This window comes from Lissotriton vulgaris, chromosome 1_1 (assembly GCF_964263255.1).
Source record: "Lissotriton vulgaris chromosome 1_1, aLisVul1.2, whole genome shotgun sequence".
NCBI lineage: Eukaryota > Metazoa > Chordata > Amphibia > Caudata > Salamandridae > Lissotriton > Lissotriton vulgaris.
In genome coordinates this window covers 1814463237-1814477069 of record NC_141685.1, presented here as the reverse complement: position 1 = coordinate 1814477069, position 13833 = coordinate 1814463237, and the positions used below count along the sequence as shown (strand labels likewise).

At 45.6% G+C, this 13833-nt stretch overlaps 1 protein-coding gene across 4 annotated transcripts in view; it reads right to left on the bottom strand.

Moving 5' to 3' along the window:
* The window catches only part of GLT8D2 (glycosyltransferase 8 domain containing 2), a 192833-nt gene that overhangs the window by 64381 nt on the left and 114619 nt on the right, over window positions 1-13833 (bottom strand). For all 4 annotated transcript variants that reach the window (XM_086919163.1, XM_086919165.1, XM_086919164.1 and 1 more), the window contains one exon: window positions 2028-2140. In XM_086919163.1, coding sequence (XP_086775289.1) covers window positions 2028-2140 — 113 coding nt within the window. The remainder of the gene's footprint in view (window positions 1-2027; window positions 2141-13833) is intronic.

Sequence of the window (13833 nt, the reverse complement as noted above, 5' to 3'; positions counted from 1 at the left end):
ATGTAGATTTTGAGGGTCATCATCCTAGCATGCTATTCTAGATGAAACAGACGCAACTATCCCAGCAGCATGAGCAGCATACCGTGCCATACAAGGAGAAGCAGACGTCTATCCTTGAAGAAACAGATGCTGAATATCCCGGCAGCATCAGCAGCATACCTTGCTATCCAAAGAGAAGCAGACGTCTATCCGTGAAGAAACAGACGCCGAATATCCCGAATATCCCGGCAGCATCAGCAGCATACCTTGCCATTCAAGGAGAAGCAGACGTCTATCCTTGAAGAAACAGATGCCGAATATCCCAGCAGCATCAGCAGCATACCTTGCTATCCAAAGAGAAGCAGACGTCTATCCATGAAGAAACAGACGCTGAATATCTCTGCAGCATCAGCAGCATACCTTGCCATTCAAGGAGAAGCAGACGTCTATCCTTGAAGAAACAGATGCCAACTATCCCAGCAGCATCAGCAGCATACCTTGGTATCCAAGGAGAAACAGATGTGTATCCTAGAAGAAACAGATGCTGACTATCCCGGCAGCATCAGCAGCATGCCTTGCCATCCAAGGAGAAGCAGACGTCTATCCTTGAAGAAACAGATGCTGACTATCCCGGCAGCATGCCTTGCTATCCAAAGAGAAGAAGACGTCTATCCTTGAAGAAACAGATGCCAAATATACCGGCAGCTTCAGCAGCATACCTTGCCAACCAAGGAGAAGCAGACATCTATCCTAGAAGAAGCAGACCCTGACTATGCCGGTAGCATGAGCAGCAAACCTTGCTATCCAAGGAGAAGCAGACGTCTATCCTAGAAGAAACAGACGCCGACTGTCCCGGCAGCATCAGCAGCATGTATTGCCATCCAAGGAGAAACAGACGTCTGCTATGCCCAGGTAGAGCAGAGTTCTGATAACTCCAGCTAGAGAACTACCCGCCTATCTGGAGCTAGAGCAGAGACTGCCTGTCCATGGCAAGAATGGAAGTTCTATTACCCCAGCAGGAAAAGAGCCCTGTTTTGCTAATCCAGAGCAGAAGTCACTATCCCGAGCTAGAAGCCTAGGGCCTCATTTATGAAAAGTAACGCATCGCTGCGTGAAAACAGCGATGCATCACTTTTCACTGCTCACTCCTTGCGACATTCCTGATGCGTCATATTTAATGTATGATGCATCATGTCGCAAGGAGTTACAGATACGTCAGTATTTCTGACGTATCTGTAAGCGCAAAAGTGACGCATTGCTGGAGTGTGTCACAAAAGTGACGCAACTCCAGCAATGCGTCCTTTCACATGCGGAAAGCCCCATGCAAAAGGGCTTGCGTCAGTCTTACGCCTGCTGTGAGGCAGGCGCAAGATTTTGACGCAACAGCGTCCTAAAAGTGACGCAGTGAAATCTCATAGATTTCACTGCGTCACTATTACAAGGCTTTTTGGGGGGGAACGCCCCCTCAGCATACATTATACCTGACGCAGGTATAATGTGGCGCAGGGGTTTAAAAAGTGACGCATCTACCTAGATGCGCCACTTTTTAAATATGGCGCAACAAGGCGCATATTTTACGCCGCTGGTGAATAACAAAAAGTGACGCACCGGCGGCGCAAAACTGACGCAAGGCCTTCATAAATAAGGCCCCTAGTGGCTAGTGTTGAGGTATGTCATCTGCTGCAGGAACAGAGGGATGCCATTGCCAACATGGACAGACATGTACCATAAGTAGTGGGCATCCACCTTTGCACAGTACCTTATTCTTCCTGGCAGTACAAGAGTATGCAGGATACCTGGCTCTTGCACATGCATATGTGGCCACAGCAGTGCCAACCCCAGCACAATATGTATGACTTAGACCATTGAAGAATCTTATATTGGGGCCTGTCAGCTAGGCAGCCATGCCCAGGTTGGTACTGAGGAGAGTTTATTTATCTAATTATGGTACTTTATTGTGCAGGTCTGAAGCAAAATAGTCCACTCTGCGCTTACTTTCCTGTACACAGGTGAGTGCCATCCAGTGTCAAGAAAGTCACTCTACTTACCCATGTGCCTCACGTGCCACAAAGGAGGGATCACAGAATGCTTTCCATAGAACACGATGAGCATAGGTGGAGTGGCCACGCCCCCGCCCAGGGTGCTACTGTAAAGATTTTCCCTGTAGAAAATAGAGAAACAAGTGTTAGTGAATCAGCATTCCATAAGTGTTCCACTCTTGCATTGCCTGTTAAAAGTGTTTTAAAATATACTTCATATGTGAACTACAAGTGCAGACTGTCTGTACTACAGTACTTCTTTCTTTCAGTGGGTAGAGCTAATGTGCAGTCTACGCAGATTGTTTACTACAGAGCCCTAAAACCAACAGTAATAACAGGGGACCCACAAAAGAATACACACAGCCTATGTTTGCCATGCCAAGGTTCTCATCTATCCCTAATATCCTTGTGCTACTGCCGAGGTTTGAGAAATAACTTTTTATGTTCCATTTCAGAGCTATGTCCAATTAGGTTGTTTAAAAAACAGAAAAGAACCTTGTGGGTACAAGGTGAATAACCTGATCACTCCTATATGCTAAATGAAGCAATAATCTGGTACTTTGTAAGTATGATGATTAGTTTTATTCACTATGTATCATCTTTGAGTTCAAAACAATTTCAGAATAAATCAAAATCCCCGATGCATTTCGAGCATCCAGCTCTTCGTCAGGGGGTAAAGGTTAAAAGAGATGAATGTGAACTACGGCCTTATCCAGTCATCCGTATTTCCCCATGGCGGTCACTGGATAAGGCCGTAGTTCACATTCATCTCTTTTAACCCCCTGACGAAGAGCTGGATGCTCGAAATGCATCGGGGATTTTGATTACCCTTGTCATTTGGATTACAATTATTCATTCGGATTGTGATTTACGTTTGGATACTTTGGAACATTATTACTGAAAACATGATATCCAATCATATGGAGAACTTTTGAAATTTATTCTGAAATTGTTTTGAACTCAAAGATGATACATAGTGAATAAAACTAATCATCATACTTACAAAGTACCAGATTATTGCTTCATTTAGCATATAGGAGTGATCAGGTTATTCACCTTGTGCCCACAAGGTTCTTTTCTGTTTCTTTCACTTTGTCTCTCTTGGACAGCAGGGACAACATCCTGAGCACCCTAAACGAACCCTCGTTCTTTGAACTACTTCAGCGGAACCTAGTACACTTGGAGTGCGGCGGTCCCTTGTATGTTTTGCAATTAGGTTGTTTAACATTCACACTCATTAACAGGCAAATTCAGTCTTACATCGACGCTCGCCCATACTGCAGTTTGTGCTAAACGCCAACCAATATATCTGGATTCAAACAATACACAAGTTTGCCACCATAGGTTAAAGTATTTTTTCAGGGATTTTTACATCGAACAAGCAATGTTGGCAGTTGCGCATATTTGTTATTTGGTACAGATGGAACACATTGGCGACATCACCAAAAATAATTAAAGCAGTCAATTCTTTCTGGGGATTTCACAATATTCAATTATTCTGAAAGCAAGACTAGAGTTGGAGCTATTCCAGAACCTGTGTGTTAACAGAAGGCAGGAAAGAGAGAGGTAGGATGAGCTGTGTGGTCTATATCTGCCTCCAGGCACTAAGTTTCTAATTTAAGGGACACTTCAGGTAATGTGAGCATGTAAGAACGATTGGCATGCACATACATCCCAATACTGCAGTAACACCACTATCTAACCATAGCCCGAAACACAAGACTCTAGGACAAGATGAGCAGAGTTTGCCTTAATCTTTACTGATCAGAACCTGGTATCTGAGCGCCATGTTTTTTAAATTGCCAATACCATACCAGAAGGAGGAGACACATGTCGAGCAACAATAGGCGCAGAGTTAACAATCTTTCATAAAATGTACAATTGAAATATACCAGTAAAGTGCAGCCCAATGCAGCTAACAGTTACGTTAGCAACAATATTTGGTAAAATGCTATCAGCATGCATGAATACCTGGATGCATGATCATCACCTGCACTCCTGTCTCCATGTGGATTTCCATACAGATCAAGGAACAAAAGTGCAAGTTGTCAGAATGTAGGTAATCAGCTGCAACGTTATGTTTGGTGAAAAGGTACTCTGTGCTCCTTAAAAGATGCACAAGTGGTAGCGGACTTCGTGGACTGCGATCCATTGTGGGAGATAGCGATGCTGGAAATTTTACAGAGAGATCTTGGTGTTCTTTTTAACATTAAGATTTAGGATTCTCCATATTCACAACTAAGCAGAGGTTACATTTGTCACCAATGGTGACTGCCTTTGTATCTTTTCGATAAAATGAGATGCCTAATAAAGAATGCCCAGTTTCTCGCCGGTAATCTTTGTTAGTCCGTATCCTGGTCTTCCCATTCCATTCCTTGTGCATGAGCAGTTCGCCTGCTCCACAGAAACTATTACCTACTTGAGGACAAAATACTTCCTCCAATATGGCGCCACCTACCCAGCATGCATAAAGGGGGAAGCACATCATATGGATATGAGGGAGGAATGGGCTCAGGAATGGAATAAGAAGGCCAGGACTCGGAGTAATGAAGCTAACCAGTGAGTAACCGGGCATTACCTCCTCGTCCGTCTTCCCGTCCCATTGCTTACGCATGAGCCCATACCCAAGCGCATGGTGATTGATTTACACAGACACCAAGGATGATGCAACATACATGATAGGAAATGCAAAAAAAAAAAACCACAAAGCAAAATATGTGTGCCAAACTCTGTGGACGCAGCCATCCCAAGACGGTAGACTGCAGTGGGGTAAATAGGTGTGGGAAAAAGCCCACTGAGCAGCATTACTAACACCACATGGTGACACACCCCAAAACATTGCCAAGGACAAGGAAACACTCTGAAGGGACTGCCACTGAGCCAAAAAAGGAAAAAGGATGGCGAGCAACCATCTGAGACAAGACAACAGAGCACAACACCCCTCGGGGCAGACTGCAAAAAGAAGGCCCAAGACCCCTCCCAGCAAACCCCTAGGGGACACACAAGCGAGCCACCAGCCCGAATGCACTGGAATGGCCCAGGGAGATGCGAAGGGCCCACAGCATATTCAGAGAATAGGAGAACTCCCAACTCCACAGAAGATGTGTCAAGAGAAGACACAGAAAGGACAAAGACCCCCAAGGCCGAGGTAAACCAGGGGTGCAAAGGAGGACTAGACAAATGCCAGAAGCGCCAATGGAAGACCTTGGGTGGGGTCCGGAGAGCAGCAGACAGGACCCCGAAGCAAACAAAGTCCACAAAAGCGAGCCCCTGGTATAGAGAAAGAAGACATAACTGAGCCCCTGAAGGCCAAAATTGAGGCCCATTGGGCACAGAGAAAGGAGGAGTCAGAGATCGGTAGGCCCAACACAACACCATCCCCCCAAAAACCCCAACACCCTGACCAAAGGACAGGAAACAGGAGACAGACCCTTTCCCCTACACCAATAGTCAAAGACCCTCCATGGATGACCGCAAGACGTTGGGGCGAAGAGCCAACAGGGAAAACCTCACATGTGCCAAACTCCCAGCCAGAGGCACAGGAGAGAGGGCATGCAGAGAAGAGGAGCAAGCAGGGGGGATGAGCGTATGGGAACCCACCAATGCAGCAAAACTGCCAAGCCCTCAAGAAGGGTAAAAGACGGCATTGAGACCAATACTGAACAACCATAAGAAACCCCGTCTGCACCACTCGAATCCCCCTGAGAACCCAGGAAAGCAAGGGCAAAGGGAAGGAGAAAGCACATATCGCCTGGCCAAAACTCTAGGGAAGCAGTCCTCAAATTAAGGGAGAATGGCCAACACTGATGAGGCAAATAGACACAGGGAAGGCTGAACCTGGAAAGAAACAGCACATCCAGCACAAAGAAAACACATTCCCCTTCACCACCCCCGGAAGAGAGACTGCAGAGAGAGAGCGGAGACTCCCCAAGGCCAACAGGCCAATCCCCCAGGGTAAATGGAAAACAGAGGCCGGCGCATCTCCCCTTGCTGGTCAACAAAAGCATGAACGACAAGGCTGGTGATCCAAACACAGACAGCACAGTGCCAAAGGAGAGGAGTGAAGCAAAGACGGCGCCTGTCACACCACCATCAAGTCGCACCAGTACGAGGACTGGAGAGCCCAAAAATTAGAATCCTTCTCCCCAGGTGCAAGCATCAGTCCTCAAGACCACCAAGGGAAAAGGATCAAGACCATCACCAGAGAGACTCCCGACCTCCGGAGGGGAAGGAATGCCACCCAACAATGAGAAGCTGGAAACCAGTGAAGAAATGGAGACGGGAACAAGAGACCACAGGCAGTGCGGAGGCCATCTCACCCAGACTCCACAGGAAGTGACAGGCAGATACCTAAGGTTGGGAATGAAACCAGGATAGAAGGTGGAACAGATGGAACAGATGGAAGAAGGCAAAGATGAACAACAGAGACCGAGATGGGCATAGGGATGACAACCTGCGGGTGAAAAAAAACCAACAGAATCCAGAAGATGATAGACTATACACACCTTCTTCACTGCTTAGAGAAAGATAGAGACACTGAACCAGTCAGTAAGATATGGGTAGACTTGAATACCCTGAGCCAGAGGGGCCAAGAGGGTCAGAAAAACGCCCTGGTGCCAAAAAAGAAGCACCTGGAAACGGTAGCTGCGTGAGCCCACAGCAAAATGAAGAAACTGCTGACCAGCCAGATGGATGGGAACATGCAGGCAGACACCCATCAGGTCATGGGACACTCGGAAGCAGAACTCAGCAGCAGCAAGTGTGTGTTCCGTGGAGACTGAGGCGAACAGCAGGCCCATCACCCCCACCCCCCCTCTTGATGACACACATAAGACCTTGATACCAGGGTGTCTGACTGAATACACACCCCATAACCCCCAACTAATGGGAGGAAATCAAACAGAGCAGCTTGAACATATGCTAAGGCCCACCAGATGGAAAAAATGGAGAGACTTGCCCCAGAACCAAACCCCACGCAGGATGGGGCAGACCCAATTGAGGCCTACTGGTGAGAGCATCAGGGTACAACCACCACTGCATATCATACCAAACTTGGGAAGAGATTGGAACTCATGTTCAATAACATGAGCCACTGGACCCCAATGTTTGAGAACACCACAGACGGAAAAGCAGCTGCAAACATGGCTACAGGACATCGCCCTGAAAGAAAGAGAGGAAAACAGGAATCGTCCACTACCTTCCGTACATGCAACAGCACCCGTTTAACAGAACATGTCTATCTATAAGCAAAGCGCACATCCATCCAGAAAGACATCTCTGCACTGAACAACAGATGTTTATTGTTACCTCAGAAGGAAGAAAGATCGCCAGGAAAAGAACCTTTGACAATGAGCACAAACACAACTCCCCACAGTGGTCAAACCCTTGTCTTGGAGGAGCCTGTGCCACCAGAGGCAGAAAGCAGACCCAGCCCGAACAGCATGATGTAAGGGTACAGTCCCGGGATCAACTGGCTGAAATGAGGCCATCTGATTTGCTAGATGAAGGGAGACTATAGTTCACTAAGAGGCCTCAGTAGGTCTGCAAGACCAGAATCCTAGACATAATGACCCCTCTGGCACTCCCTATCAGGCAAAAACACATCCATCCTGGGGACAGTAAGTGGAGGTTGCCCGGGCCGCATAGTCCCCCTCCTCCATAGCCTAATCATGGCCAGAAATGAAGGCAATGAAGGGTGCACAGAAGGGCCTGGTACCACTTCCGATGGCCCCAATGTAGCACCATCCACAATACACCAACCAATCCAATCACCCAGTATGCCAAAAACATGAGGAAGCAAACGCTACCTCCTGCGACATACCACATAATGGCATTCAGAGAGCTGGGAAGTGTGGTGGGCAAACTAACTGGAACCCCCAAACACTGTGCTGGGGGGAAACAAAACAGGCCACTGCATACCCAACCCTTTTGCCGTAACAACAGCTTTGCAAGTCCTGGCAAGAGGAAAACAACCAATACGCCCACAAAAGCAAGGCGGATAGTATGTGGAGTCCCCCAAGCACCGCCCACTAACACCAAGAGCAATGGGCGAGGGACTCCAATATGCCAAACCTGGAGTTCCCTGGCCATGCTTTCTAATGCAGAGCAAACAGGCTGGGGCCACTAAAATCAGCCACAACAACACCACACTAAAATGCGCTGGATCCACCAGCCCCGCCCACTAAAGCAGGACGCCGTGGGTGGGAGCGACAGCCCTGAGAGTGAGAGCCTTCCACAAAGGACTCCTTCAAGTAAGCCTGGAACACCACAGCAGGGTGCAGGACATAGAACCCAATAATGCCAACAAAGGCAACCAGAAATGTATCCTGTTACTTCTACCTTGTTAATAAACCTGATCCTGTTCTATATTGCTACCGGCTACCAAGAGTCGATATATGTTTAAGAAAAACACTCACTGGACAATGATTTATTGGCTGTTGTTTATCGCATGCCTGCAGACTGGGGTACTAGCACACACCACCTCAGCTGAGTAGGTTCTGGAGTGCTCTGCTGCGCTATCCTGAGAGAGACAAGTCCTACAAAGGAGTGCTTGGTTACCAATAGACAAAAGGTTGCAGACTTATTATTTGTGAAGGGCTTGAATTTTCCTAACTAACAACCCACTTTCTTAATCACCCTCGCCCATTGCTTGTAAGCTTGCTGGCAGAACACTTATCTAGAAATGTGCCCTCTTCTGAGCCATGAATTGGTGTGCCACCCTAGTTAACATTCTCAGTGCCCAGCAGATAATATTTCATTCTAGTATTAAAGTGCCATTCCCATCCTTGGTGGATTAACTCTATCTTGTTATATGAACAAGAGCTCTGGGTGGTTTTCCTTTTCTCCCTCTTTCTATTTCTTTTATTCTGTTTCCAGATTTTTGACCTGCCTGTCCTTTCCTGGCCTGGCCTACTATGATCACAATTTGTAGCTATATTCATAGTTCCTACTTTATGCAGCATCTTTCTTCTTCGATGGTTAGTGCTTTGCATTTATAATTGTTTTAATAAATAAAGATACATAAAATCAATGCTTTCCTTGACAAAAGGCCCACACCGCCCTTGTCTTTTTGGTAGCAGATCTCTGCATCCCTCAGCTATACAAACCGCCCAGCAAAAGTCAGCACCAGATGGTGTACACGGGCACTCAAACCCTACAGGACTGAGTATGAACTGACGGTTTGCTCTGCCAACATTGTTGGGCGCCTGCAGTACTTTTGTCAAGACCACTCTGGCAGCAGTTTACATGAACAGATATTTCCACAAAAAGGGCCTTCTTAGACAAAAACCTTTAAAACATCGACATTGGAAAAAACGTCATGTGGTGTCTGGTTATTTCCTACGACGGTGCTTGCTCAGTATTAGAGCTCAGGGACAGAAAATGGCGAGTGCGTGGCGCCGTGTTAGGCGCAAGGGTTGCCGCTCTAGTGTTTAAGATCACGCGACTCGCAGCTGCATGAAGCGCGCGCTTCGATTTCAATCTGCGCACTTCAACTGTATCCTGACCGAGAGCAGCCGCGTTTTCCAGAGTTCAGTGTTTATTGAGTTTTCACAGCAAGAAAAGAATTGTAAAACTATCGCATGCGCAACGAGGGATTCAAGTAAGGAAATCTTTGTTAATTAAAGAAAGTGAACTTTTATCTTGGAACATTTCAACACGGAGTGTAAACAGAATTGGCACCTGTTTCTAGTCAACATTTTTGAACGTCAGAGACTGTCTTTTGAGTAATTAGTAGTTCTCAGTGCCACCTGCTGGAGAACGGTAATTTAAACCATCCCAACCTAAAGAGTGCTTCAGAACTCTTATTTCTTATTTTCTGGTTACTTTATACGGAACTTCTAAAAACTCCTTAGTGACAATACTTAACTAGGGCAGTACTCAGAAGCCTAACAGTTGAAGATATATATAAAAGCGTCTGAATCTGTGACAGGTAATTTAATTCCAAAAACTCATGTTAAAAAACCCAGGTATAAAAAGGTATAGGAATGTACTAATGTGTGATATTGTATAATTACAGTACTGCAGATTCAGAGAGTCAAATTCCCATCCAGAGAGAGCAGCAATAGCCTATGGTTCTGGGGTAAGACTTATTCATAAGTGATAGTAGAGTATTGTAAGTTAGTATACAGTGTAGTACATGTATTTCTTTCCCTGCAGGACGCAACTCAAGGGCCTGACAGAACCAGAAGAGGTGTCGCATCCATCACCATAGGTTGTCTCTCTCTCTCTCTCGTTTATTATTTTATCAACTTCTCCTTTCCCTTCTACTTTAGGGGTTGCTACAACATTTATTGTTGGGCGGCAACTGAGGTGGAGGGGCGTTGGGACCAGCATCGGCTCCTGTGGACTACTGGCATCTTGACAGATTGAAGTGCCGCTACGTCCACCTGGGTCGATATGGCTGAGGGGTTGGATTTAAAATCCTTAGCAGAAATATTAGAGGGATTGCAAAATCAGTTATCTCAATCAGCTGAAGAGAATAGAGCCCTTAGAGATGAAATAAAACATTCCCAACAAGAAACTCATCAGGTAAAATTACAAATGGCGGAAACTACCCCCCTGCCTAGATTAAGTCCTATAAACAGTTCTGCTGCTGAAGCAACTACACAAATTATACATTCAGTGGCCCCGGTAGTTCCATTAGCTAATCCGGAAAGGTTCAGTGGGGATCCTAATAAGGCCCAAATCTTCCTTACTCAGTGCTCACTGCATTTCTTGTGCAGGTCAGTGGTGTTTAAGGAGGATCATGTTAGGGTCACTTTCATGCTGTCGTATATGAGTGGTGATGCCGCCGCCTGGTCCATGCCCTTGATCACTCGCAACGATCCTGCTTTGTATGATTTTGAGCGTTTTAAGAAGGAGTTCCTGAGGATATTCGACAGAAGAACAGCAAATCAAGCTACAGATAATGAACTTTTGGATATCAAGCAAGGGAATCGCGATTTAATTGCTTACATAGCTCAGTTCAACAGATTGATTGTAGAAACTGACTGGCCAAATGAGAAGCGCTCCGCTATATTTTATCGTGGCCTCAAGGATGATTTAAAGGACGCTCTCGCACAAATTCCTAAGAGGCCCCAAGAGATTTCAGAGCTAATTGACTTGGTTCTTCAAATAGATCATCGACTGTATGAAAGACGTTCCGAGAAAAGAAAAGATTTGAAACCATTCATACCCCGATTAGATCGAATAAAAACTGAAGGTAACAAGACTGAGGCGAATACTGGTGAAGAACCTATGCAAATTGGGTTGATAAGAGGGCCACTGTCCAAAGAGGAGAAAGAAAAGCGGAGGAATAATCAACTATGTCTTTATTGTGGGGCTTCAGGGCACTTTGTGAAGGAATGCCCTAAAAAACCAAAATTCAACCAAGGGTTAAAAGACAGATCCCACCAGTAGAGGGAGTTGCCCTGGTGGGATGTAGCAGTGAGTCAACTCAAGAGCCTCAACAATTGATCAACACCTTGCAGTCGTCGGCCCCTCATCTTACCGTCTCTTTTACAGTGAAATTTGGTTCGCACGAGATTAGAGGAGTATCTGTGATGATTGATTCGGGAGCCACGGGAAACTTTTGCGATTTGAACTATGCCAAGGAAATGGGCATTAACTCTATTAAGAAGAAAAACCCAGAAGTTGTGAAAGCAGTTGATGATACCAACCTCACCTCGGGCCCTATTGTGGAAGAAACAGAGACATTGGAGTTGGTGGGATTGCAAGGCCATTGGGAATTTATAAGATTTAATCTTATTGATGCTCCCCAATTTCAATTAATTTTGGGATTGCCATGGTTGTCTGAGCACAACCCCACCATCGATTGGGAGCGTCGCACAGTGAAAATGAATTCTGAACATTGTCAGTTGAACTGTTCCTCTGGAATCAGACCTAAAACAGTGGAGTCCCCAGTTTCAACCCTTGCAGTGCTCAGTGCAAGCGCTTGTGTCGTAGAAACCCAGTCAATACCTAAAGAGTATCATGATCTAATTGATGTGTTCGACAAAAGAAATGCAGAGAAATTACCTCCTCATAGGGAGTACGACTGCAAAATTGAACTGGAACCGGGGGCTATATTACCTTGCAGTCGCATCTATGCGTTAACTGAAAACGAGAATCTTTACCTCAAAGAATACTTGGACGAATATTTAAAAATCGGATTCATCAGACCATCTCATTCACCGGTGTCTTCGCCTCTGTTTTTCCGGCCTAAGAAAGATGGGACTCTTCGAACGTGTATCGATTACAGGGCCTTGAATCAGGTCACGGTGAAGAACAGATATCCCCTGCCTCTAATTTCTCAACTTCTAGATCAAGTAAAAGGGGCTAAGATCTATACCAAGTTAGACCTTCGAGGAGCGTATCATCTGGTAAGAGTTGCAGAGGGAGATGAGTGGAAGACGGCGTTCAGGACTAAGTATGGGCTATACGAATACCAAGTGATGCCTTATGGGTTGAGTAATGCTCCCGCAGCTTTTCAGCACTTGGTCAACGATGTCCTACGAGAGTTCTTGGATCGAGTGGCAGTCGTATACATTGATGACATTTTGATTTTCTCCAATTGTATAGAGGAACATGTGGTACACGTACGAGCAGTGCTGAAAAGGTTGTTAGAAAATCAATTGTACGTAAAGCTGGAAAAGTGTTTGTTTCATGCAGAACGAGTGGAATTTCTGGGTTTTGTCCTGTCGGCGGATGGCGTGGAGATGGACGATTCCAAGGTTCAGGCCATTCAAGATTGGGCTTCGCCAAAAAGCGTGAAGGAGATACAAAGCTTCATTGGGTTCGCTAATTTCTATCGAAGATTTATTCCCAACTTCTCAGACAAGGTTTCACCTATAACTCAATTGCTGAAAAAAGGAAAGAAATTTGAATGGTCCAATGAAGCGGAAGTGGCTTTTCAAACCTTAAAAAAGGCTTTTGTGACCGCCCCGGTCTTAATGCACCCAGATCCTGATCAAGAATTTTATGTGGAAACGGATGCTTCAGATTTTGCTACGGGCGGAATTTTGTCACAAAGAGATAAATGCACTGGACAACTTCACCCTGTGGCATACCGCTCAAGGAAGTTATCTGAGCCAGAATGCAATTACTCAATTGCGGACAAAGAGTTGTTGGCAGTCAAAGAGGCATTTCAGGATTGGCGTCACTATTTGCTAGGAGCCAAACATTGTGTGACAGTGTTCACTGACCATAGAAACTTACAATTCCTCAAGTCTACAAAAACACTCACCCCTCGACAACTAAGATGGTCCTTATACTTTTCAGAGTTTGATTTCGTAATCACTTATAAACCAGGAGCTCAAAATGGGAAAGCCGATGCTCTATCTAGAATGAATATTGCGGTGGAAACTAAGCCTTCACTTCCAGAACCCATCATTCCTATGAACAAAATCATCGGGGCAATTCATTTACAAGAATTCACTGAGGATATCTTAAAAAACCACTCTGATGAACTTAAAAACTGGGCTGATTCAGATGTCAAGAAATCGGTAGAAGGTGGTCTACCATTTTATGAAAACAAATTGTACTTGCCTACTGAGGAAATGCAAGAGAAGGCCATGAGAAGTTGTCATGATGATCGTCTAGCTGGACATCGTGGAGTAAAGAAAACATTGGAGTTGGTCAAGAGGCATTTTTGGTGGCCAGGCATGGCGGCTCAGATAGGACAGTATGTATCGACTTGTGAATTATGCATTAAGGGTAAACCAAGTAGAAGAGCCCCACAGGGATTATTACAACCCTTGCCCAATGCACCATATCCCTGGCACACAGTGACATTAGATCTGATTGTAGATCTTCCAGCTAGTTTGGGCCATACTGT